At 33.1% G+C, this 24,127-nt stretch overlaps 1 protein-coding gene and 1 long non-coding RNA gene across 3 annotated transcripts in view; one reads left to right on the top strand and one right to left on the bottom strand.

The window, feature by feature from the left end:
* LOC118201667 (uncharacterized) overlaps positions 1-24,127 on the bottom strand; it is a 250,706-nt gene that overhangs the window by 127,898 nt on the left and 98,681 nt on the right. The window contains exons 2-4 of one of the 2 annotated variants that reach the window (XR_015044448.1): positions 22,387-22,444; positions 21,959-22,010; positions 20,942-21,077 (exon numbers count right to left, since the gene is read on the bottom strand). This is a non-coding gene — a long non-coding RNA (uncharacterized LOC118201667). Of the gene's footprint in view, positions 1-20,941; positions 21,078-21,958; positions 22,011-22,386; positions 22,445-24,127 lie in introns of those variants that run through there. The other variant, XR_015044447.1, reaches the window with a different exon arrangement.
* The window catches only part of LOC118201666 (sodium-dependent neutral amino acid transporter B(0)AT3), a 195,961-nt gene that overhangs the window by 134,821 nt on the left and 37,013 nt on the right, over positions 1-24,127 (top strand). Inside the window, exons 2-5 of the mRNA XM_085827743.1 lie at positions 10,002-10,968; positions 20,486-20,793; positions 20,875-21,036; positions 22,801-22,911. Of these exons, the coding sequence (XP_085683869.1) occupies positions 10,620-10,968; positions 20,486-20,793; positions 20,875-21,036; positions 22,801-22,911 (930 nt within the window). The 5' untranslated portion in view covers positions 10,002-10,619. The remainder of the gene's footprint in view (positions 1-10,001; positions 10,969-20,485; positions 20,794-20,874; positions 21,037-22,800; positions 22,912-24,127) is intronic.

Below are 24,127 nucleotides of genomic sequence, written 5' to 3'. Positions count from 1 at the left end.
TCGTAATAGTCATCTTCTGACAACATCCATATAAGATGGCAAGGAAAGAGTTGAGATGGAAACTTTCATCTACTGTACAACATTATAATACATTTTGGTGTACACTCAAAGACACCAAGTATTTCCTTGAAATTCAAAATCATGAAATCATTCGTCATCAAGAATTTAAATCTAACTGCACGTGGATTAATATATTAAGGCAGTACTAAGAGACAGAGCATTCAATCAATTGTCGATTGACGATGTAGTAATAGAAACAACGTCTATGGTTAACAACGCGGTTAATTCTAGGACAGTTAAGAAACGCAGGGAAGAGGTATAAGCAATGCTTTAGTTGACAGAAAATTGCTTATAGCAGTTTACCTTTATTTTAGTTACTTTATTTATTAAGTGGTTTAGTGTTCAGAATGAGTTCATCTGATACCCTAAAAAAATCATCATTAAAAAAAAAAGAATGCACTATAAATTATTGGAATATCATTTGAAATGGTTATGAATGCCATTAAAGAATAGTATTTACAAAAGAACTTGAGCAATACAATTAAGTTTCAACCTTTTTCCTTACTTTACTGTGAAACCGCTATTTGATCGCTGTTTTTATTAGCCCAAAAGAGACATTGGTCAAAATTCAGTATTAGTCTCAAGACGCATTTGTGTCGAAATGCTTAAATGCGTTGTGTCGCTTTTCAAAGTGCCACCAAATATTATCATCTATTACAGATTATTTAAAGAAATTAAATAATGAAACGTCTGCATGGATATATGCATGTTCTTGCATTGTGGGAAAACAACGGTACCTAGACACATCAAATTTTTAATAACGTAGTCCTCTACCCGTACACAGACACCTGAAAGCCCGAATTTTGGATTTTGAATTTGTTCTATTATTTCATATTTTGCAAAACTTTAACGAATTTTTGATTAATAGACTCAACGATTTCAAAGCGAGCAGTAGCAATACTGTACAGAAGAAAACATTTTTATCTCCAGTGCGCGAGGCAGTCTATCGGCAATTCTAAAGATATGCTGTTTTTAAACATTTTGTTGTTGAATCGAATTTAATGTAGCCTAAGCGCTAAGAACATAATATTCAGTAAATAAAGTAAACACACAAATTATTAATAATAAAAAGGAAAAAAGTGTGTAGCCATCTTAGTAAGAAAACTGAACACTGATATGAAGAATTCATAAAAGACTGATAAAACATAAAAACATATGAAGTATAGAAGAATAGTAATTTTTTATCGTTCCACAATAAAGAAACTTGCCATTTGTTTTCAGATCTCAACCCATTTCATTCGATCTCTGTTAATTTAGAGTAATTTGTATTTGCTTTATTTCATTATTTATGTTTGTTTCTTGTTGAATGAGTCTTCATATAAATTCGCCTTGTAGTAAGCCATGATATAAGTGAATCTTTGAATAGTACTAATAACATATTATTAAATAATCCTTAGGTATTTTGTTTTAAACACAGTGTTATTTTATTTCTCTAAAAATTTATATACTTTGTACTTTTAATTTAATGCACCTAAGTTAACGATGGAAATCGATATTTGAAAATATATTTCAAACGCCATGTTTACATTACTTCAATAGGAGGAGATACGTTTCAAAAAGATACTTCTTTTCACTTACAATTCAAGTTTAACAGACAAAAAGGGTCAAGGAAGATTATTTTTTTTAATTGTATTAAAATTAACTCACAAACTTTGGTAGAAATACGGTTAACAAAATTCTTCATTGCTAATATTTCTTATTGGTTAAACATTCCTTTTGAAATTTTTGGAATTCTATATATATGTACTAAGTCCATTCTATTACTCATTCCTAAACTCCATAATGCATCCATGGGTTTGCATCCATTGGTTTTCCTGCATTGTGGTATTTAAGAAGGTTTGTTTTGTAGAGTGAATTGTAACAACAGTGAATGTATACACAAGCAATGTAAAAAGTTGCGAGTGAGGAAATTACAAAATACTTTAAGTACGACCTCATTCAACTTCGAAGGTAACAAAGTACCTTGAACTGCGCCCAATGAAGTAGGACAAATCTTACGTTCCTCGGAATAAGGAATACCATATTTGGCAGTATGGTCGACATTTAGTTAATTGTGATGTATGGATGATTCTTTTTTGGGCAGCATTTTTGTCTTTTAAGAATAAGATTCCTCCTTTCGTATGATACCACGAATGACAGTGTTAAGATTCTAGATAAATTAAAGTTACTTTCTTGGCTAGATCTTTACTTCGACTGTGAAGTAACTATTCGCTAAGTTCACACTGCATCAATAACAGCATAACAGCGCATAAAAATGTGAAAATATCCTTTTATTCAACTCAAGAAAAGTATTCCCAGTCGGCACTCCTGGTGCTTACAATATGAGTCTCTACTTGATATGAGCCTTATTCTTGGCTGTAACTTGAAACAGAAGTACAAAATTAAAACTAATATTAAGTTAAATAATCAACCCGAAGCTGCGCAGAGATAACTAAAGCGAGTTGTCTCCTTACCCTACCACCAAACATAGGCAAGCCGGCAGTTAATATGTACGGCGGTAAAATAGCAAGCTTAAATATCAGCGAAACATCGTGGCCGAACGGCAGAACATGCTCTGTCTAAAGTAACCTCAGATACCAATTTGAACAGCATCTTTCTATTTTGCATGGCTTACGAAACTGAAATATCAAGAAAGCATGGATTGAAAGCAAGAGCAATATGAAAGGTTGCTTCAAAATAAAATTAAGTATTAAGTAAATTAAATAAATCCCCACAACAGAACATGAGTAACCCAGCTCCATACAAAAGAATATATGATATATTTTGAAGTTCTGTGAAGAAGTTGTTCCGTTGTAAGTAGCAACAGTGATGTGTAATAATTAGCTGCGGGATGTCCGTGAAGAATAATTAACTTTTTTAAACATGACAAATTGCCACCTTAGATGATAATTGTTACAAAAGAAGCATGTTAGCTGGATTCTCGTGCTTTTTTTTTTTTTGGGGGGGGGGTTGTTGTATTTCACCATTTTGAATTGAAATTGTAGTGTTTTGGTAATATTGTAGTAAAACTGTGAAGCTGTATTGGAAATGAATTTTCTGCTCATTTCGAGTTTTAAATTGATATGTAATGTGCTATTTCTTATAAACCTTGGCTTCTCCAAGGGCTTTAGTTTCCAGAATTAATACTGTATACTATTTATTTTTTTTAATTTTATTTTATTCTTGACATGTTCTTATCTGGAGAGAAGAAGGAATACTCAACTTGCTTTCCCTTATGAAATACGTCGTTTCCGCGACCGCGGTTTAATGGTTTGGGGAGGAATCATGACAAATGGCGGCATCGAGCTACGCATCTTTCAAGGAGGTTCTGTAATAGCTCAGACATATGTGGACGAGGTATTAGAACCCAAAGACTGTTTAGAACTGCTGTTGGTCATTTTGCTAATGGATGACAATGCTCGCCCTCTTCGAGCATATGTGGTGTCAGAATCTTTGCAAATAGAAGATATCACTCGAATGGACTAGCCACCTTCCTCACCCGACTTAGTGTGGGATGCCTTAGGGCGCCGAATTTCAATACGCGAAATTCCTCCCCAGACCCTGCAGGAACTGAAAAATGCGCTTTTAGAAGAGTGGCGTGCAGTTTCACAAGACGTGATAAAAACTTTGAAATCTATTAAATCACGATATGAGGTATGCATATCTGTCAGAGGGAACCATACATTATATTAAAAATTTTGTTTAATTTTTCCATCATTTTTCCAATTTCCATGAATTTGGTTTTAATTTCAATATTTTGCGAATAATCAACTGCCAAACGTTGCAATTTATGTTACGTAACGTTTTTGTGCTAATTTCAATAATTTAATATCAGTTTCATTTTACTTCTGTGATTATCCATTAATTTTAATGACTAGTGTAGATTTATGTTCGTAAATATCTGTTTATACGAAATATTGGGTCGTCCCATAAATAATGCGGTTTTTTCAATTGAACTGAAAACTGCAAGGTAAATAAACTACCTGCACCAACTTGCTATAAAAGCAGGTAGTAATTTTGCGTTGTTTCATATTCTTAGTGCAAATTTTGAAAAGTGCAGCTCGAATTTAACAGTTATTTTTTCAAAGCCAAATAAATGAAGTTAACAAAAGGGCATATTTGGCATATTTTGCTTTATGAATTCAATTAAACAATTATTAACAGAATATTAATGCAACATACGGGAATCAAACATTAAGCGATAGCCAGTATCAACAGTGACTCCAGAAATTACGATACGGAACTACAAACTTATAACACGAATCTCTTCCGAAAAAATCAATAGACCTTGATGAAAATGTGAAATGTGATGAGGGCGAGCAGCATAGCCTGGTTAAAAAAAGAAAATAATAGTAATAATAATACATAACTATTAAGAACTAGAAGCAAATTAAAAAGTGCATGTTTTAGGTTAAAAAAGAACTTTTTTAATATTAATTTTTAAAAACAAAAGACATATAAAAAACAGCATTATTTACGGGATAATCCAATAAAATAATTTCACGCTGTATCATTTGATTGAATGATCCGATGCATGCAGTGATTTTTGATAACGGAGCAGAAATCGTGTTGTGCTAGGCAATAGAATTTTTCGCCTGCAAGGAAAGAAGCTATAATTAAGTTGTACATTTTTAAATTTCTCATATAGTAAGTCTTCATATTATTTTCACCTGATATGAGGTAAAAATGATGGTTTTACAGTTGCAATTAGTTACATGCAGTTAAACTATTCTCAAATTATCAATATTTGTTTTTTATTATACGTAGCGTATTCGGAAACTAAGTACCGTTTCATTCTAGCGCCGTCGCAGCGCTGTGGTAGGCGTCCCGCGCATGCGCACTAGTCTTTCTTGTTCACTGACTTTCAATTGTCGCCATTTTGGTTGCTCTATGTTGCGTTTTCAGTTTGCTGTGCACATTGAAAATGTTTAAGACAATTAGTTCTCCCGCTGACTGTGAGATTCGTGCCGTGATTAAATTTTTGAACGCGAGGAATGTTAAACCGGCCGAAATTTATCGTCAAGTGACAGAAGTTTACGGTGAATACGCGATAAGTGATGGAATGGTGAGAAAGTGGGTAAGAATGCTTAATGCAGGTCGAACAAATGTCCACGCCGAGGCTCGGAGTGGTCGGCCTTCTGTTGTCACCGATGATTTGGTAAGGAAAGTTGATGAAGCAATTCATGAGAACAGACGCTTCACAATGACAACTCTTTCAGAGGCATTTCCACAAATTTCACGTACTGTTTTGTTCGAAATTGTGTCTGACCGCTTGAATTATCGCAAACTGTGTTTGGTGGCAAGCGCTTTGGATCTGACGATGACACGAAAAATGCTGTGGAATCGTGGTTATCGAAACTGGCGGGAAGTTTCTTTGACGATGGTATACAAAAACTGGTCACCCGCTATGGCAAGTGTTTGATCATTGGCGGAAACTATGTTGAAAAATAGTTTAAGACATGCATTTTCATGTAAAAATAAGATTGGATTCGAAAAAATTGTTTTACTATTTTTTTTTTTTTTTTTTTCAAAACGGTACTTAGTTTCCGAATACGCCGTACATATTTAATATATATTTTAAATTTTAGTTGCTGAAAATATTTTACGTTACTTAAATATTTTAATAAGACAAATGAGAAATTCTTTCTGCTTTTCTTTTAAAGTAAATCTAAAACTTCTGTAAAACTACTTACCGCATTTGATAGAAATTTCTTTTCAGGGAAGTAAATTAATCAGTTTCGATATATAAGAAATGAAACTCCGTGAAGATAATGTTTTATTACATTTTATATAAATTAAATTAAATTGCTGCTGTTGTAAGAATTCTCAGAATCAGTTGATGACAAAAAGTTCCACAGACATTAAGTATTTTTGAAGCAGGAAACATGAAAAATGTGCACTGCCCTCGGCAGGACTCAAACCTCTCGTATACGCGCCAAGTGTGCTCACCATTATACCACGAAGGAGGGAGAAATACCTTATATACTACCCCTTTTAAAGGGCGACTGGCGATTACGGAACCCAATCTCCAAATCCTGATAGAGATTGCGTTGAATGGTGGTTAGAAAAAAGTGAAGATATTATGCGTTATCAAATTCTGAAGCCATACGACAGTTGCGGAAAGTTCCGTTGAAGGCAATGGAAGATAGTAAAGACGACGTCGGTGAGAACAATAAAAAGAAGCTGTAACTGAGTGAAATGAAGAACATTAAAATGAAAAGTACTTAAAAGCGAATGTAAACATGAGAAGCAGAGCAAAAAAGAAAACTAAGCAGTATATAATGACAATTTAATACATTTTCGTGTTTGAAAAAGAAAATAAGATCATCAGTTATTATAAACCATTAGATCAAAAGTGAAGATAGGACAGTCTTCTTCTAAGCAAATTTGTCGCGTAAATTAAACCAAAAGAATGTTTTTTGATGTGTATACATACGTTTCACTTCGCTGAGTAGTAAAGTGAAAAAAAGTTCTTTGATTTCTGTTATAGATGCAGAATAGAATGCTCGACATTACATTTTGGATTAGCTCTTTTTGTTGTATTTCTAATAAACCCTTCTTTAAACAGCATTAAATATTTATTAGCAGCTCTGGTCAGTACAGCAGTTAATAATGCTGGCTACCGTGTCAAAGGGTCCAGTCTCGAATCCTGGAGAATGTTTAGATGTTTTCAAGTATGGAGTGTCTTTATAATATGGGATACTTAAAATACAGGGCGAACCGAAAAGACTCTCCAGAGGTCTGATGGTAGGGAAAAGGGCCGGAAGACCTCGCATCCGTTTCACGCGTGATTCTGCTTCAAAACTAGGATGGAGTCGGCCAAGGTGTTCCTGTCATCTATAATAGGTCCACGACTGATGAAATCCTGCTCTTCTCACCGCAGTTAATTTACGGTTTATTCTGATGTGACTACCAAATAGGAGAGAGGAAGCATAACAACAAACAAATATTTATTAAAATGGGTATTTGTTGCTGAACCACTTGATCTAGAATTAGATGCATCTAATCTCGTTAGATTTTAAATTATTATTCGAATTAAGGCAGGCGCCATTTTTATACACAGGGGAGTAAGTTAAGATTGGTGTAAATTTTATATAAAATAATTTTTGGTGTTTTATATACAATCTTCGCAAATTTTAACCGGTAATTTTTTCTGATTCTTCATTTACATCGGTATATGTCTCCTCCTATATATAAATTTATTTTGAACAAAGGAAATTTTCTGCAAGTTACGCATTTCTAAGAAAACTATAGAATATTTTATACGTACAGCAGCTGAAGATTCCGGCTTAATTTGAGAATATGCTGTCCCTGGTCTTTTCTTATATTATATAACGAGCTGAATACGCTATATAATAATATCATAATCTCCAAAAGATAAAGAGGTAATTTAATTATGAAAAGAGACGAAGAGGCAGCTTTCTTTAGTTACTTGCACAGAAAGTGTCCCAAAGCAGTAGTTTGTTCATATTATCACAGGTAAAAAAAAGCTACGAAAATAGCCATGCAATCGGTCTTTTTTGTCAACTATAAAACACCTGAAACCAAAATAAAAGCATTTAAACTAAAAAGCAACAAATGTGTTCCTAATACTCTCCTATATTAATTGTCGCTATCATTGTTCATGGAAAGTAGGTTATTGTTGAACAAACAAAACTTCGGGGAAGTATTCTGAAGCACTTTGAAAAGCATCAGCGGGCTCCTGCTTAACAAGTGACTCGATGGAGCTCTCTCCAAGCACACCCACTCTCTTTCTAAAAGGGCAATCTCTTTCGTTTCTCGACGAGGGGACAACGTCCCCTTGGGGGCCCATTTTGAGCCACTATTAGATGCAATCGCGGAATGATGAGGCCTCCCCGCTACTACACGAGAACCCTCGTGCTGAGTATTTTAATTTCCTCTCTCCTCTTTGCGAAAGGGGAGGTGAGACACATTCCCTCCTTCCCTCCCTTTCAGTGACTTCAGAAAGCCTACTAGGGACTGAAACCACGACATGATTCGGATGTCAAAAAAGAGGCCATTACGGGATTTGTGCAACCCCATTTTTTTCATTCCCATTCGCTGAAAATTGCCAAATGTTTTGTATATTCTAGAACTCCTTCATAAGCGATTGTTATGAAAATCAAAAGGTACAGAAAATCTTAATAGTTCGTACATTTACACATTTAAACGGATTTAAAGATATTATAACAACCTGAAGGCCTATATATTAATGGAATGCTTAAAACATAAGTTTATAGACTGACCTAGACATATTGCGACAGGCTTCTGGTATATCGTTGCTTTAGTGGAACTCATAAAGCAAATGGTGCCTAAAATACTATTTCTCTTCCTGATTATGTACATCAACACAATTTAATTTTGTGCAATTTAATTTGTGCAATAATTTAATTAAACAATTTAATTTTGTGCAATTTAACGCACAAATTTAAATTGTGCGCTCGATTTGGAGTTTATTTTATTTTCAGTCTTGACATGAGAAACCTCTTTTCAGAGTCATTTCAAAACTCTCGGCATTTACATTACGTCCGCTTCCTTAAATGTATATCAACCATTCATTTGGACGAGTGTTGCTTCTACTCCAAATGAGTGCAATGCCTTTGATTATCTACCGCATAGCTCTTACATAGCCAGTTCTCAAAGAATTTCGATTCGAAAAATTGTAAAATATTTAACTTATCTTTCAAATATAATCAATTTTAAACATTTTTACTCTCCGCATTACAACAAATTATTTCCTAGTCGCTATTCGTTAACATTTCTGTCAATAGATGGCGCCAGTTACTTTTTTGCCATTAGGTGGAGAACTGGAATTGTTTTGTCTGTTGTTGCTTAGCCTTCACACTGATGAAGTACTACTTTCTGCAGTTCTAGATGGAAGTGAAATCTTGAATGCCATATGAAAAGAAATATTTATAACTAGGTAAAATACAATGCATTTTCTGTAGCACAATTAATAAAAGAGTCAGCCTAACGGTATTTGGTCTTCTTGCAAGTAAAAGGAAATTCACAAGAAGTGTTTTACGAGAAATGTAGTTAATAGTTTTTAATAGCGCTTTAATTCTGGTCGCAATTAAATGGGCCTCATTGGTTTGGATCTCAACACGGTTTTCGTAAACAATGTATATCCAGCATGCAACTTTATATACAATGCCTGCGAATTTAATTCTACATGTAATTCTATCATTCTACATGTAATGAAATCCTGATTACATTTTCCAATATCCATTGCATATTATTGTCGTCCCTATGTCATGTCAATGCTGTGACGATGTCGATCGTATGCCTGCCACATTTCTGTTAATGCGACAAATGTGCATTAATATTCTTATTGCATTGATAAATGTGACAGCAAAATTTCAATTTAATCGTGTCTATCGTATACTGGTAAGTAGTGCTGGTTACGCTGTATCGGTCTTATGCAGTGTAAGTTCTACTTAGTCGATTCTACGAGTGCCGATCCAATGAATATAATGCAATTCTACAAGGTATACAATGCTCTGAAAAATCCCTAATATTGCTTTGTTTCTAATACTGAATTTATTTGGTACCTTTCTGCTAACACATCGCCACTTAATGTCAAACATAAAAACTAGAGCGAAAACTAACTAGAAATTGGCATCTCTTACGATGTAAGAGCGTAACTCATCGATATGTAAAGCTTCATAAAAAATGCACTTGTAATAACAATAATATACCATATAATATGAAAAATATAAATAGTTTATACCGAAGCTGTGCGCGATGCTGAATTGATACCACACTGCGACTTTTTTAAGCAGAAACAAATGCCTGTGTTCATGCGGAAAAGCTAATTATGTATATTCGGCACCGTAAACATTGAACGTTACATACCTATTCATTGCATCTGGCAATTGACAACTGGTTAAATTTGTTATAATTTGCGTTTAAAACGACATAAGTGTGTAAACGTTTTTAAAATGATCATTTTTATTTTTCAGGAAGAGGATAATTTCTCCAAAAATAGGAAGTGGGATACTTCTGAAATGGATGAAGGAATCTGGACCATTGGAATTCAGTAAAGGAGGATTACTTACATCTGAAAAAAGCTGCTGATTTCCGCTTTGACAAAAACGCATTAATGAATGTTCTGCAGTAGTTAATCCTTACCCTATTTTAAGATATTTATTATAATGTGTAGTTTGGAGGAAAAATGGAAAAGAAATTATCCTTTTCAACAAAGCATTTTCTTAATTAAGTGAATAATATATAAAAAAACTGAAAATAGAGCCAAATTTTTCAGCAAAACAAATTTTTCAATCTTTGTTTCTCAACAACACCTAAGGCTTTGATTTCTACCCAGGAAAACCAACTGTCCTTCGCCAATCAAAGAAAGCTAATGATTTGATTGGAAACATAAAAGTAATTCTTCGAAATGATGTAAGGAAAACGCCTTTATAAATTAGATGCCTTTGAATGCAGGAAGTCATGAAATTCAACTGTAGAGAAGAATCCAAGCACACTATGTAAGGTCACAGAACAGTTGTTCCCCATAACCCTCCTCTCTCGACCTGAACTAGCCCTTCCGTTACCCATCGGCTGTCCCGAAATCCTCCACCATGCAGAACATTATGAGAAAACAGTATTCCAAGAGCGAGCTGCCAGTAGGAGAGAAGTTAGAGTTGAGGGAGATGCAGGGTCGACTCATCATCAATAACGGAGATGTGAATCCCGGTTATGGATCCACAAACATAGGTTTCGACATGAGCGATGTGAGTCCTGTCACGCAGACTAAGATGACTATGGATATGGCATCAACGGATGACAAATCAGAATTTAAACCCGAGAGCGATGACACTAGAGAATCGTGGGACAGCAAGCTCCAATTCATGTTGGCTACCATTGGGTATGCAGTTGGTCTCGGCAACGTCTGGAGATTTCCTTACTTAGCACAAAAGAACGGTGGAGGTAAGTTCAGTTAGTTATTATCTATCTAGTGATCCAATGTCTTTCGAGAATGTTATGAATTTTTTGAAAACCGAAAATTGCTTTGACTATTAATTTACCACTTCAAACTTCAGTTAGAAAATTATTAACCAATTTATGAACACGAAAATTAATAATAACCAATCCTCTGGTATTATCTCAACAGCAGAATTTTAGCCACAGTATTTTATAACGACTTAAGCCAAAAATGGTTCGCAAGATGCAGGGCATCCGCATGGTTGCGTGTCTCAATAGAAACGGTAATATTTCATGATAGCAGTAAGACGATAGCAGGTCATTCTTAGAGTACATGGAGTGTATGAAGGTTAGTTAGGTTATTTGAATACGGCAAACGAGAGCTATCTGCCTAAAGAAAGGAAGGTTTTCGTGGAGGATTTTCTAAGGGAAACTGACTCATATACGCATTGCACATGGGTTGAAACCACAAAGCCTAACCACACAGCCAGTCCCTTCGTCTGGAATCGAACTCGGTCGAACTATGAGTATTCAGCTGTCTTAAATACTCCGTTATTGATGTGAGACGCAGTGTATGAAGAGAAGATCATACGTTGTCTCGACGACTAATTTCAGACCTTGTGACCTGAGCTCTACGTTGATTGGCTACAGAAGAGGAGAAAAGGTACTTATTGTTGAACTGGTTAAGCAATGCAACAAACCCGACAAGTACCAGCTGATAACTGAAATGGAACAGAGAGCTCTTTTCAAAGCCATACGAATCTTGAAACAAAACCGTATGATTTGGGGAAGGATGAAGAGGCAATTACCAGAAAGCTCTGTTCGACCCTATTTCACGTAGGTTCAACCAGTCAAAAATAAAAAACTATCGCGGGTACTACTACTATGAATTCTTAGAAGTAAAACTTCTTCGAAAAGTTGCATTCCACTAGGTGTAAAGGGAAGTTGTTGTCCAGTCTCAAAGCAGTTTAAGAAACTTCTTTAAAATATCGTCGATAATGAAGCAATCAGCAAAGTGGTCATAATTCAAAGAATTATTTTCTTCTCTAATATTTAAAATTAAATTTTAATTTATGAAAAATGATAATAATAAATAGACCTCTTTAAATAACATGTGTTTAACCATGCTTCTATATGCAAAGTAAATAAATATTGTATGCAGTCTTTTGAATAATAATTTTCCTGAATTTTATAATTGGAGCCAAAGTTATTCTAGGCTTAATTAAATTTTCAAAAATGCCAACCTATTACCCTGAGGGAGCTGAACTTAATTATAAACGAAAGCAGGTACTAGAAGTTGAGCTGGATCAGCATAAAAATAGATTTAATAATGAATTTTAATGAAATTTAATAACATTAAAATTCAAGCGAATTTCAAAACCATATCTCATTTACTATTGAGATTTCTTATAACTCTTACTTACTTAATTACAATTAAAATTTTCGTTATTCAGATAAGCGGTCTATCCCTCATTCACAGCGCGTTCGATATTCAGCCATCAAAAAGCATTATTATTAGTAAAATCAAAGACTTATATTGTTATTGCTGGAAAGAGAAATGGAACATTTCAGGAAAAAGAAAAAAATATTAAATTTTGAAGTTTATAAAAATATGAAAATGATATACGATTTTGATTACAATTAAACAATTACTGGGTACGGAGCGCTTCTAGGCTTAGCTGGAAAGATTTAGTTTGCAAATTAATAGTTTTGTAAGTTTTGTAAAGCTGAAGGCAATGCACGACATTTCATCGAAGACGGGGTATTATTACGATATGTTACGGAAAAACATGCCAACATAAAAGAATTCTATTGCCACAGGAAAGAGTTGAGATTTGGAAAGGATATGATGAACTTTATAAATGGCAACAGAACAATATCAGGAATTTAGATTTGATGTTTTTTTAACAGTATTTTTGTTTTAATCTGTGTTGGGTGAGTTGCATTAACCATGAGGTCGATTACTCCTCGTTTACTCACATTTAATTGCAGTGTTTTTTTTTTTTTATTTTTTATTTTTTTTTTTTTTTTGATTTAGTGTTCTACTTTATTCACAATAGCCTAAAAGTGAATAAACAAATACCTAATTTCTAAAATATTTAACAAGTGGATATAACAGAGAGGATAGTTTCTACGACAATAAATCTTAAAACGTTTCCAGAATTGCAGTGAAATGTATAATAAAGCATATAAAAAATTGTGCTAAAATGAACAAAGCCATAAATTAATAAAATAAACAGAGAAGTATTTGTCAGAAAATTCTGTCTTCCTGCGCATAATTAATTTCCCTACAGGCTTTCCCGAACTAAATGTGCAAAAATTAGGATTAATTAAGTTTTAGCCCAAAGGAGCGTTAGCTCAGAAGGCTATTAGTCTCGTTGAATCACTGTAAAAGGCTGAATCACTTTTAAAATTGTTGCCATCAAATATTATCGCCCTGTATTATTTTAAAAGAAATGAAATAAAGGAGAATGTGCATGAATACAGGTATGTTTCTCGCATTCTGAAAAAACGACGCTACTTACAGCCATCAAATTTTGAGTAGCGTAATCCTCCACCTGAACATGGGCACCTGGAAGCCCTTATTTTGAATTTCGAGCTTGGTTATCTATTTCCCTTTAACGAATTTTTGAATAATAAACTCAACGATTCAAGCAAGCAATGGTAAAACTGTACAGAAAAAAAAAAAGACACGTTTTATCTCCAGCGCGCGGAACTGTGTATCGGAAATTCTAAAGATAGGCTTATTTTAAATTATTTTGCGACATTATTATTGAACTGAAATTTAAGGCTCAAGTGCGAAGAACATGATATTTAATAAATAAAGGTAACACACAAAACGTTAAAAAAAGTGTCCCTTTGGACGTAATTTAAAATTTGAAACCTTTCAGATTTTTGTTTTTCTTTTTTTAATTATTTTTTTTTATTCTTACATTTAAAAACACGTGTCTACTAGAAGAGCTTTTATAATAAATATCAACAGTCGTAACAAAAAAGAATAAAAGTAGCTTATGTGTGACAATTATTTTGTTAATGAATAAAAAGAATATGTTTTGTTATGCATTTTATTTTTCGTAAACTCTGCAGGTTCGGTAAAATGATTTTATGCGATACTATACAATTAAAATTGAGCTATGCGTAGTGCTCGAAATTAAAATTCAGCTATGCGTAGTGCTCGAAATTAAAATTCAGCTATCTAATCTAAATAAGTTTCAGGCAATTTGAAGATGGAAATAATAAAACAATGCATTATGCAGTATAAATTATTTTTCTAATTTAGCCCATATATTCGATGACTGAACAGCACTACTGCTGAAATATCGTCTCATTTAATGGGTATTATTTCTAGTCAGGAGTCGCTATTAAGCAGACAAAGGGAAAAGGATCCTGAATATTTGAACAAATCGAATCTCAAACAATTCAGACGCTATAAAATGACTTGTAAGCACCTGAGCAATTCTATAAGAATGAAAAACGCATTTAAAATGCATTACAGTCTACATCAGAAAATGTTTCCTGTCTCACAGAGCTCAGCTGTATATCCAAAATGCATTACATATACGGCAACACAGCAAGAAGGATGAAAAGAAATATTTGATTTCAAAGACATAACCATTTTTTCATCAGTCAGTCTTCATGCTATATACTTAATTTTATCAAAATACCCACTGGCATTTCTCTTCCAAAATGTAATAATAAATATATTTAGTAAAAAACTGCTAACTGTGTGTTAGAAATTTCACCCTCAATAAGCAGTTTATACTAAGAATAGATACTTACTTAATACTTTACTTAAAGAAAAACATTTCTCCTCTTTAATAAATTATTTCTTTATTTTCTCTTTCTCATGCCGCTGTTTAATAATTCACATATATGATTTCTTTCCTTACAATATATCCATTTCGCGATATTTCGCTTTGATTTTTATGAATAAATTGCAAGAATGAAATCTTGAGTTTATCTTCACATTCTACGTTTCTTCTTATTTTCACTTATAATTTTAAACTCAATTGCGTTTGATCTAGTTTCAAGTTTAACCTTTAAGCCCGGAAGTCTAATTTTTATCCTGGAGTTAAACATATTGTCAAAATTGTTACTAAATAGTTACAACTGAAATAACAACAACTAAAATTTATTCTGCTTTTCATCTTGAAATACAAAACTAAAATAAATTTACTTTATTAATTAATTTTGGGAAAATATATGTCAGTATGCAAATTGATAACATTCCACGAATTAAATATTATTCTAGTAAATTTAGTTCAATAAAGTAAATACGTTAAATCAAGTTAAACTTAATTTTAATTAATATAACTTAATTTTATCCTAGTATTTCAAGAAGAGTTCACAAACTAATTATCTAATCAACAGGAGAAAGAATACTGTCAACGACGGATACAACTAGAAGAGGTTTTGGACGTTAGCAATCATCCTTCATTTGACCTCTATTCTTACTCCCATTCAAAATTCCTGTCACTTGCAAATCCTGTTGGAATTGACCAGACAGTAGGAGTACATAACAGATTTTAACATAAGCGAAGCGCCTTACTCCTTCATCAATTAACATCTATTATTATAACTCGATTTAATTACACATGACACATTTGAATTTGCTTTACAAGATAAATTTTCCGTAACATTTTAACAAATTATTAATATTAGTAATGTGTAAGAGAAGGAAAACTAATTTCGGTCCTCCCATCAAAATTCATTTCGCAGTAGAAGAACAAGTGCCGATAGGACACTAGGAAAGAAAATTCTCCTTAGAAATGCTTTCATATCAAAGAGTATGCAATATATTCTTCTTACGTAAAGCGTGTCATCAGCCAATTTTCATCATGAATTCTTAAAAGCAATGCTAAAAGGAGTTAAGTACCAAAAATTTCATAAAAGGCTATTTTAGTCTGAAAATGCAGATGATTCTTATATAGAAAGAAGGGTTTTAGAAGATTGTTAGGAAGTAAGTGGAGACTATTCCAAGAATGAAGGTATTCCAGGAAAATTGTGGCAAATCTCAGAGGTAAATATCTATTGAGATGGTCTCTTTGTGTATGTGACTCCCTTAAAGATAGAATTGCTTGACGATAGTATGTGCATTCACGTTGGAAGGTTACAATCACTTCCAGAAGACGGGATAAATTATTCAAATTTATGATATGCAATTAAAAATGTGAAACCACTTTTACCATAAAAAGAGATTACGATAATATTCTTGTCTTCTTAAAGCAATATCTTTTATTAGTCCAAAGGGGCTTTGTTCCTGAAGGACTATCGTTTCCGTTTTGAGATTTTGCGTTGAATCACTATAAATGTCCGTTTCACTTTTCAAACTTTTGCCACCAAAGGTTAGAGTCCTGCATTATATTTGAAGAGATTAAGTAATGAAAAATCTGCATAAATGTATGTCTATTTCTTGCATTGTGATAAAACAAAGGTACGCAGAGGCATCGAATTTTGAATGACGTAATCCTGCTGCGAATATGGGCATGTGGATTTTTTTCCCACATGCATGTGGAAATTCCAAATTTGAAATTTGTCGAGTACGTTTCCAGCTACAGCACGAAGGTATGCGGAAAGGAGGGAGAAAATACGTTATAAATAACTAATTGTTACCATCTTACTAATGAAACACAGGTAACACTGCATGAGGCGCCAGAGACCTCATTACAGAATCGAACCCCAATACACTAATCAGCTAGAATATTACTCTCACTAATGAAAGGCACAATGAGTCATTTCCATACAAGACAAGAGATATGGCGTGCCCCAAAGGATTTTTATTCCCTAAGCAGCAAATCTTATTCTGGGCCGAAGGCTACAGTCTCAACTTCTTTTAGAAGAGGAATGATGACCTACATTAGTTTCTGCATTCCATATGAGGTATGGAGTTGTGTAAATCGATCTCTAATAAGACTCACAGGAGAAGGCGAATATTCCTTACATTCTTTTGCACTGAAAGAAAGATTTGGATGAAACGAATGCAACTCAAATGACTTAACCGAGTTGGTAATAAAATATTGTTCAGCACATTTTAATTCATTGTTAATATAGAGAGAGTTATTAGATTTTTTAGAAGCCATGAAAAGGAGGAATAAATTACCTCTTAGCTAGGAATCACACCAAGGATCTTCCGATTAATAGTCGACATATTACCAGTTATATCACGGTACTACGTTGTAGGAAAGGCGAAAATTCCTTGTTTTCTCACAATAAATTTCTCTGTCATGTAAATCTCACTATCAGGTTTCATATCATCACGTAATAATTTCAAAAATATAAACAATCAATTAAAATTCCTCTTTTATCGCAGGATTGCTTTATTTCGAATGTTTACCTATTCAAGAATAACTGCCTTTTTAAAATCCTCCTTGATTAAACTATGATGCTGAGGAACTAATCCTAGAAACATTTTATTGAATTATGGACCTAATTATAATATGAGTTTTAATAAAAAAGCCGAGATTCGAGCTGAAGTAGAGTAATATGGAAATTTTAACAAAAATGTTGTGCTAAATGCATTAAAAATACGAATCTATTTTTAAATATTCAAAATACATTCCAAAGACTCTTCATTGAAAAATACATAAGAAAATGCATTTCATGTATTCAGTTCCACTTTGGGATACCATAAAAAAACCGTTCTACGTTACAATAAGAGGAAAAAATAGATTTGAAACCATCTTTCAGCTCCTAAGCTTAGCGAGTTTTGTGTTGGTCAGGCACGTAGTTCAATTTATCTTTCTCTGACATTTAATGCCGTCGGAGAATGCGAAGATAAATTTTAAAAGAGTTTTTGTATTTGCTCTAAAAGTAAACATTTCAAATTCATGGTTACTGTAGAAACTGATCTTCCCGTTTCTGCATTAAAAACATATCGGTAAAGAATCTGGCTTTAAATTTTTTCTTATAATATTACGATATCCGTTTTAATGATTAAACCGTTAACGATTAATCATTAAACTTTAGCAATTAAAATCTATATCTTGAAACTTTCACACATCTCACTACTTCCATGATTGTCTACTGTGCTTCTAAACGGCCGATGGTTTGTCACTTCACAGATTCTTCTGAGTGATACCTCTGACTCGTATTAAACCTTGAGTTCTTATATACTGAAAGTCAAAAGCTGTATTGCAGAAATTCACTCAGATATCCATTTTGCTCTTGATTGACCATCAATGAAGCAACGTCTTGATTTGTACATCAGAAACCGTTGGATTCCTTTGGATAATGATTATTAGGCTTATAATTAGGCTTATCTGTCACACATTACCTGCAAACCCTGATTACACTGATTGGATATTTCATGAAATATCATTATTTATGAGTATATAAAAATAAAATTTGAACATGAATACAAATGACAGACATACAGATTAGTATGACAGACACAAAATCATACATTCATATTGCAATTACATATTCTTATCTTACAACTTCTTACTCAAATTAAACGTTTCAAATTCTATAATATAATTTCTAAATTTTTATAAATAACTTTAAAGAAAGAGCAATGTGAAATATATTTCATTTAATAAGACACTTCTCTTACAATGATTTTACTGTGTGATTAATTTCTTGCTAATAATAAATTTCATATTAATGAAGCTACGAATTTGCTACTGCAAATGTTATTGGATATGTTATTTTTGCCGTCCTTAAAGTACGGATCGAAATGTGACGCACAGCATAATTTCACAAAATACGAAATTCACTAAAACAGATGTCTTAACTGTAAAATAGAATAGAACCGAAGATCTTGCAATATATTGTGCTTTGTAAGATTCTTTTTATGTGTTACTTAAGTAGCGATTTACGAATTTCTTTTTTACTTTATCCCCAAATTTCGAAGTTAAAACAATATTTCAGATAAATATACCAAAGAACTGAAGTTAGGAAAGATTGTGCAGTTGAAATAAGTTTAAAAGCGACTTCTTAAATTATCACAGTTAGTACTTAAAAATGGAAAATATCGTAAAATATCGTACAGTCTGAAATTTAGCTTCTTTCCGTCTAAACTTAGTATGAACTAAGCCCGAATATGCTCCTGCGCACGTTTCTTGGAAGTGGAATGGCTGTTAGAATTTTTATGCTTTTACAGTTTTGAAAAGCAGCATGTGGTGCATAGTGTAAGAGTAAAATATATGAGATAACATATGGTTATGCCTCTTTCTGATTCATTATTCCATCTCCTGAGATAAAAGTTAAGCTGCTACTCGAGAGGTAATATCTCTTATCTTAGCACAGTAATTTAAAATATGGAACAATTTTGTGAGAGCACAGGGATTATTCTGCCCATGCTGACCATTTCGAAGGACTAGAAAAAACATTTAGAAGTTTAAAAGAAAGAGTGTCAGTGATTTTAAATTGCCATATAATAAAAAGCAAAATAGCAAAAAGGGCCTTTCTGTGGTATATAATTCGACCCGTAACCAATCAAAAAATCTAAAGTCTCGCATGCGTGAATGCGAAACACTCAGCAAAAATCTTTGATCGAATGTCTCGCATGCGTGAATGCGAAACACTCAGCAAAACCTTTGATCGAATGTCAGTTAATATTGCCTTCGCTGTGACTACTTTATGGTTCGACACGTTGGCATACAGTTAAAACATTTAGACAAAAACCTTATAATATTTAGGCACAATCCTTATACCAGTTTCCGTAATGTAACAAGGTCTGGTTGCCTAACAAGGAAGTTTGGGTTCTACCACTTGTGATCGCAAAGCCCTCTCAGACTTCCTATTCACTTTTACGCCAAATTTATGTCAGTTTTTGTGCCAAATGAATTCAGCCTTATTTCTTTAACTGGTATACGAATTGACCAATCACAGCGAAAGAAATACAAATTGATATCCGTCTGATGATTTCGTTGAAACAGCTGCATATATACGAGTGCGCAAATTTGCATTTTTTGATTTGCTACGACATAAACCTTATTCCACAGGTGTGGACGGAAACTTTTGCATTAGGTTTATGATAATAAGGATGGCTAGACCATCATATATACGTTCTCTTACAGGTAGGTGATGTTACAAATATCTCTGTTTCTTCTCACTTTTTAAGAAGAATCCCCTTGAAAGAGAAAACGAAGGCCTTTCATCGCTCTTGCACCAGCCTTTCAAAAGGTCTGTCGAATTGAAAGTATTCTAAGTGCCCCATGTTGCAAATACACTGTATACTTACGAAGATCTACACTTTATCCGGGATTCGAATCCTCATCCAAGATTATGTTAACCAACTTCCCTACTAACATGACGAGACAGTCATTGGAAACGCATCATACATAAACATGCCATGATAAAAAAATGGGTGCATTTTATGCAATACATGAAATTATGCTTCCACTCATAGTAATTAATAATTAAAATACTAATCAAGAAGCTCTGATTTCAGATAATATTTGCAGATTTTTCATCCGTTCTGCTGCTTATTAACAAGAAAAGAATTATTATTATTAAAAGAAAAGAATATTCGAGAAAACAATCTTTACAGTGATTTGATTATTTTCTATTATTTTTTCAGGGGCTTTTTTGATTCCATATTTCATCATGCTGGCAGTAGAAGGCATCCCGTGCTTTTACATGGAACTGGCAGTAGGTCAAAGACTTCGAAAAGGTGCAATTGGAGCTTGGAACTTCATTAGCCCTTACATGGGTGGTATCGGCATAACGAGCGCAGTAGTCTCTTTTAATGTGGCTCTCTACTATAATACCATTATCGGATGGTGTCTTTATTACTTTTTCCAGAGCTTCCAGAGCCCTCTGCCCTGGGCCGCTTGTCCCAGGGAAGAAGGCCCCAACAATACATATATCATCGTACCAGAGTGCCAGGTAAATGATAGTTTCAAAATAAAACGTCTATTCTCTCTCATTCTTTTACAATGTTTTTTCATAAAGAATTTTTATTTTTAGAAAAGCAGCCCAACAGAGTACTTTTGGTACAGGCAAACGTTAGATATAAGTTCCGACATCGAAAGTCCGGAAAAGTTCAACTGGAGAATAGCTCTTTGTCTCCTGCTTGCATGGTTCTTTTGCTACTTGTGTATGGCCAAAGGAATAGCTTCATCAGGGAAAGTAAGTTTCAGTTGTGAATCTGTTGCTTTAAACTTTTCATTCTGTAACAACAAAGTCATTGCAATCAAATGAAAATCAATGTTGTAATGTAACAAATTTTAGTAATGCAACAAATTTCGTGCATGTGTGTCAGTAATTCTCACATCAATAGTGCGATTATGTGCAAGGTACTTTCATGACGACAGCGCATTACTTTGCAGGCGTTTTTAGAATTACTACTTATGTATTAATATTTTTCTTGCAGCGCAACCTCTCTAAAACGACTATTCAAAGTCTCAGATGAGTTTAATCTTCTGTTAAGGTGGTCATCATAGAGAACATGATTATCATTTTGGAAAGCATAAAAAATATTTATTAATGTTCTTAAAATATTAAGCATTTTATGAAGTGGTCGGTTAGGAGCGATGTTTTTTTTTTACGTTGTTTATCTAATAACACATAGCAGGCAATAAATGTTATTTGATAATAAAATCTTTTATCTAAATCAAATTATTATAAGAAATAAAAATTAAATGCAGGAAAATATTTGTTTTGCGAATTTTCCATTGAAATTCCTTAGATAAATATACTTGGTGGGAAACTTTGTTATAATAATCATGCGATGAAATCTGCCTAAAATAGCCATCCACGATCTTCTGCTGATTTGCACGCCTAGGGGTATAACATTCAAAATTGGCATTTAATTTTCTTCTGAAATACTCGTCACTTCCAGAGATGGTCGCCAAGACACACTTTCATGCATCAATAAATGAAACTCAGAAATTGTCATATCATATCCGACAGTAACATAAGTTTAACTAAAAAGAGATAAAATCAATCAAGTAATTATAAAAAATAATTATTTCATTAATTTTATGTTATATTCATATAATATTTTCTGAAGATATAATGTTAAACCATAAATTAATCCTGGAATACTTACATCAAAGCTAAATTAATATCATTTTCATCTAATTCAATCCAATAAGATCCATCTGGAAGGTTAAGTATGAGCATTAGAAATTTGTTGACGCATATTCTTTAATTTTAAAAAGAAGAAATATTTCAAAAAAATACATTTTCTTCTTCTAAACCGGTAAAGGAAAAATATTTAGCTATCGTAAATGTCGAAACATCAAACATGACGTCGTCCATTAAAGAATTGACATAAAGTTTGATATTTCTTTCCAGTGAAAAACTATTGTCTTTCAGACGCGTCAATTTTTTTATATTTATTTATTTATTTGCAGAGACAATTACATTTAAGAAAAAGAAATTAAACTATTTCTGAGTAAATATATTTACAGATAATTTTGCCTAGTTATCCTTTAATGCTAATGAAACTATGTAATTTCTTTGTGAATACTTTACATTTTACCAAGCAGATGAAGTGTCGAAAGCAAACCCTGGCCATCTAAGGTCTGAATACCTGAAAAAAAAATCATATAAGAGTAAGAAAATAATAACAATCAAAATATATACCTATTCAAATGAATAGATACATATTTACATTATGTACCTATTCATTTGGACCTACCTGGTGCTTGTGATCATATTTACAATATGTGTTTATTCAAAAGAAAATCAGATGCAAAAGCTCTTTAAAAGTATAGAAGGACATGAAAAAGATCTTTCTACTTTTTTTATTCATTTTTTCTTCAGCTTTCTATTTCAGATATTCTTAAGATATTATAGATTCCACATTAATGATTAATAAATAATTTATTAACTATTGGAAACCATTTTTTTTATATATTCATTAATTAGTTCTCTGTTAAACTCTAGGTTGTGTATGTTACTGCAACATTCCCCTACCTGGTGCTTGTGATCTTCTTCTTTAGGGGTATCACATTAGATGGAATGCAGAGAGGTCTTGAACATCTTTTCACTCCAGATGTGAGTACCTATTCTTTCACTTCTAAGCAAGCATGTATTTAACTATGCTAAACTGTATGTTTTCTATTCAAAAAGGTAATTATGTGCCAAAATGATGTTTTTCTTGTTGCTTGCTAAGCTTTGGAATTAAAAAGAAATAATTTGTCAAGTTAAGAATCTGTCCTGAATTCCCTTACGATAACATAAATTCAAAGTTTTAATATCTGGAATTCAATTGGAACATACTACACTTATTAAAGTGTAGTTTTAGTTTAGTTTCCGATAATTCCTCATGAAAATATTTAGTGTTTTAGCTTATATCAGATCATCAAATGTAAATCTCTGATATATTTTAAATAATTTCGGGCATAAATGCAAATGATCTTGAACGGAATAGATTGTACAATATGATGCATCGAATCTACAAAAACTGTTTCCATTTACATTATCAACTTGTATAGAAAGTGCCTAGTTGATAAAGAAAGAAGGTTTTAGTTTTTATTTACTCAGTATTTAATTTATGCAGCTATATAATGAATCCCCAATTATAAGAAAATCTGATGTAACTAACTTTATAGTTATATTCTACTAATATGTTTTATGTATTTCATAGCTTTTTCCAGAATTTCTGCAAATTTAAACTGAAAAATACCAACACTTAAAATCATTATATTTAGAATGCTAAGATTCCATCCATTTTAGAATAGCGGAAAACATTTTATTGTTCTTTTTATCTTCACCTCCACCTTTATCTGCGTTTTAAACAAAGGCTATACGAGGCAGGGTTAACCCCAAGTTCTTGGAGAATCAGGACACGCAGTAAGCATATCTTAAGACCTATATACAGAGTGATTCAAAATTCATCATGAATATTTGATGGGGAGGTAGAGAATAGGAAAAGAAGGAGATTTCATATAGGAATGCATGGGCGCATGTGCCATGCATTGGGCCATGCAGTGGGGCAAAATGACCCCACTTCAATGATGGAAAGAATACATGAGAAGTAAGTAGTAAGAAAAAAAAAAACATTTATCTTACATGTAACATTTCTTTGCATCGGTTTTACAGACCTACAAGAGGTGCTCGAACTACTGAACATGTGCTAGAATGCATGACTCACAACGGCGTTGCATGGACAACCGGACCTTCTGGAATATGCCTGGCATTTACATGCATATCTGCAAGTTCATTCCACGTATACCGGTTCATGTTAATTCTGCAAAGTCACCTAGTCGAA

This window comes from Stegodyphus dumicola, chromosome 12 (genome assembly GCF_044657685.1).
Source record: "Stegodyphus dumicola isolate Sdum_Otavi_A_Nest chromosome 12, ASM4465768v1".
Classification (NCBI taxonomy): domain Eukaryota; kingdom Metazoa; phylum Arthropoda; class Arachnida; order Araneae; family Eresidae; genus Stegodyphus; species Stegodyphus dumicola.
This window is presented reverse-complemented; position numbering and strand designations above follow the sequence as displayed.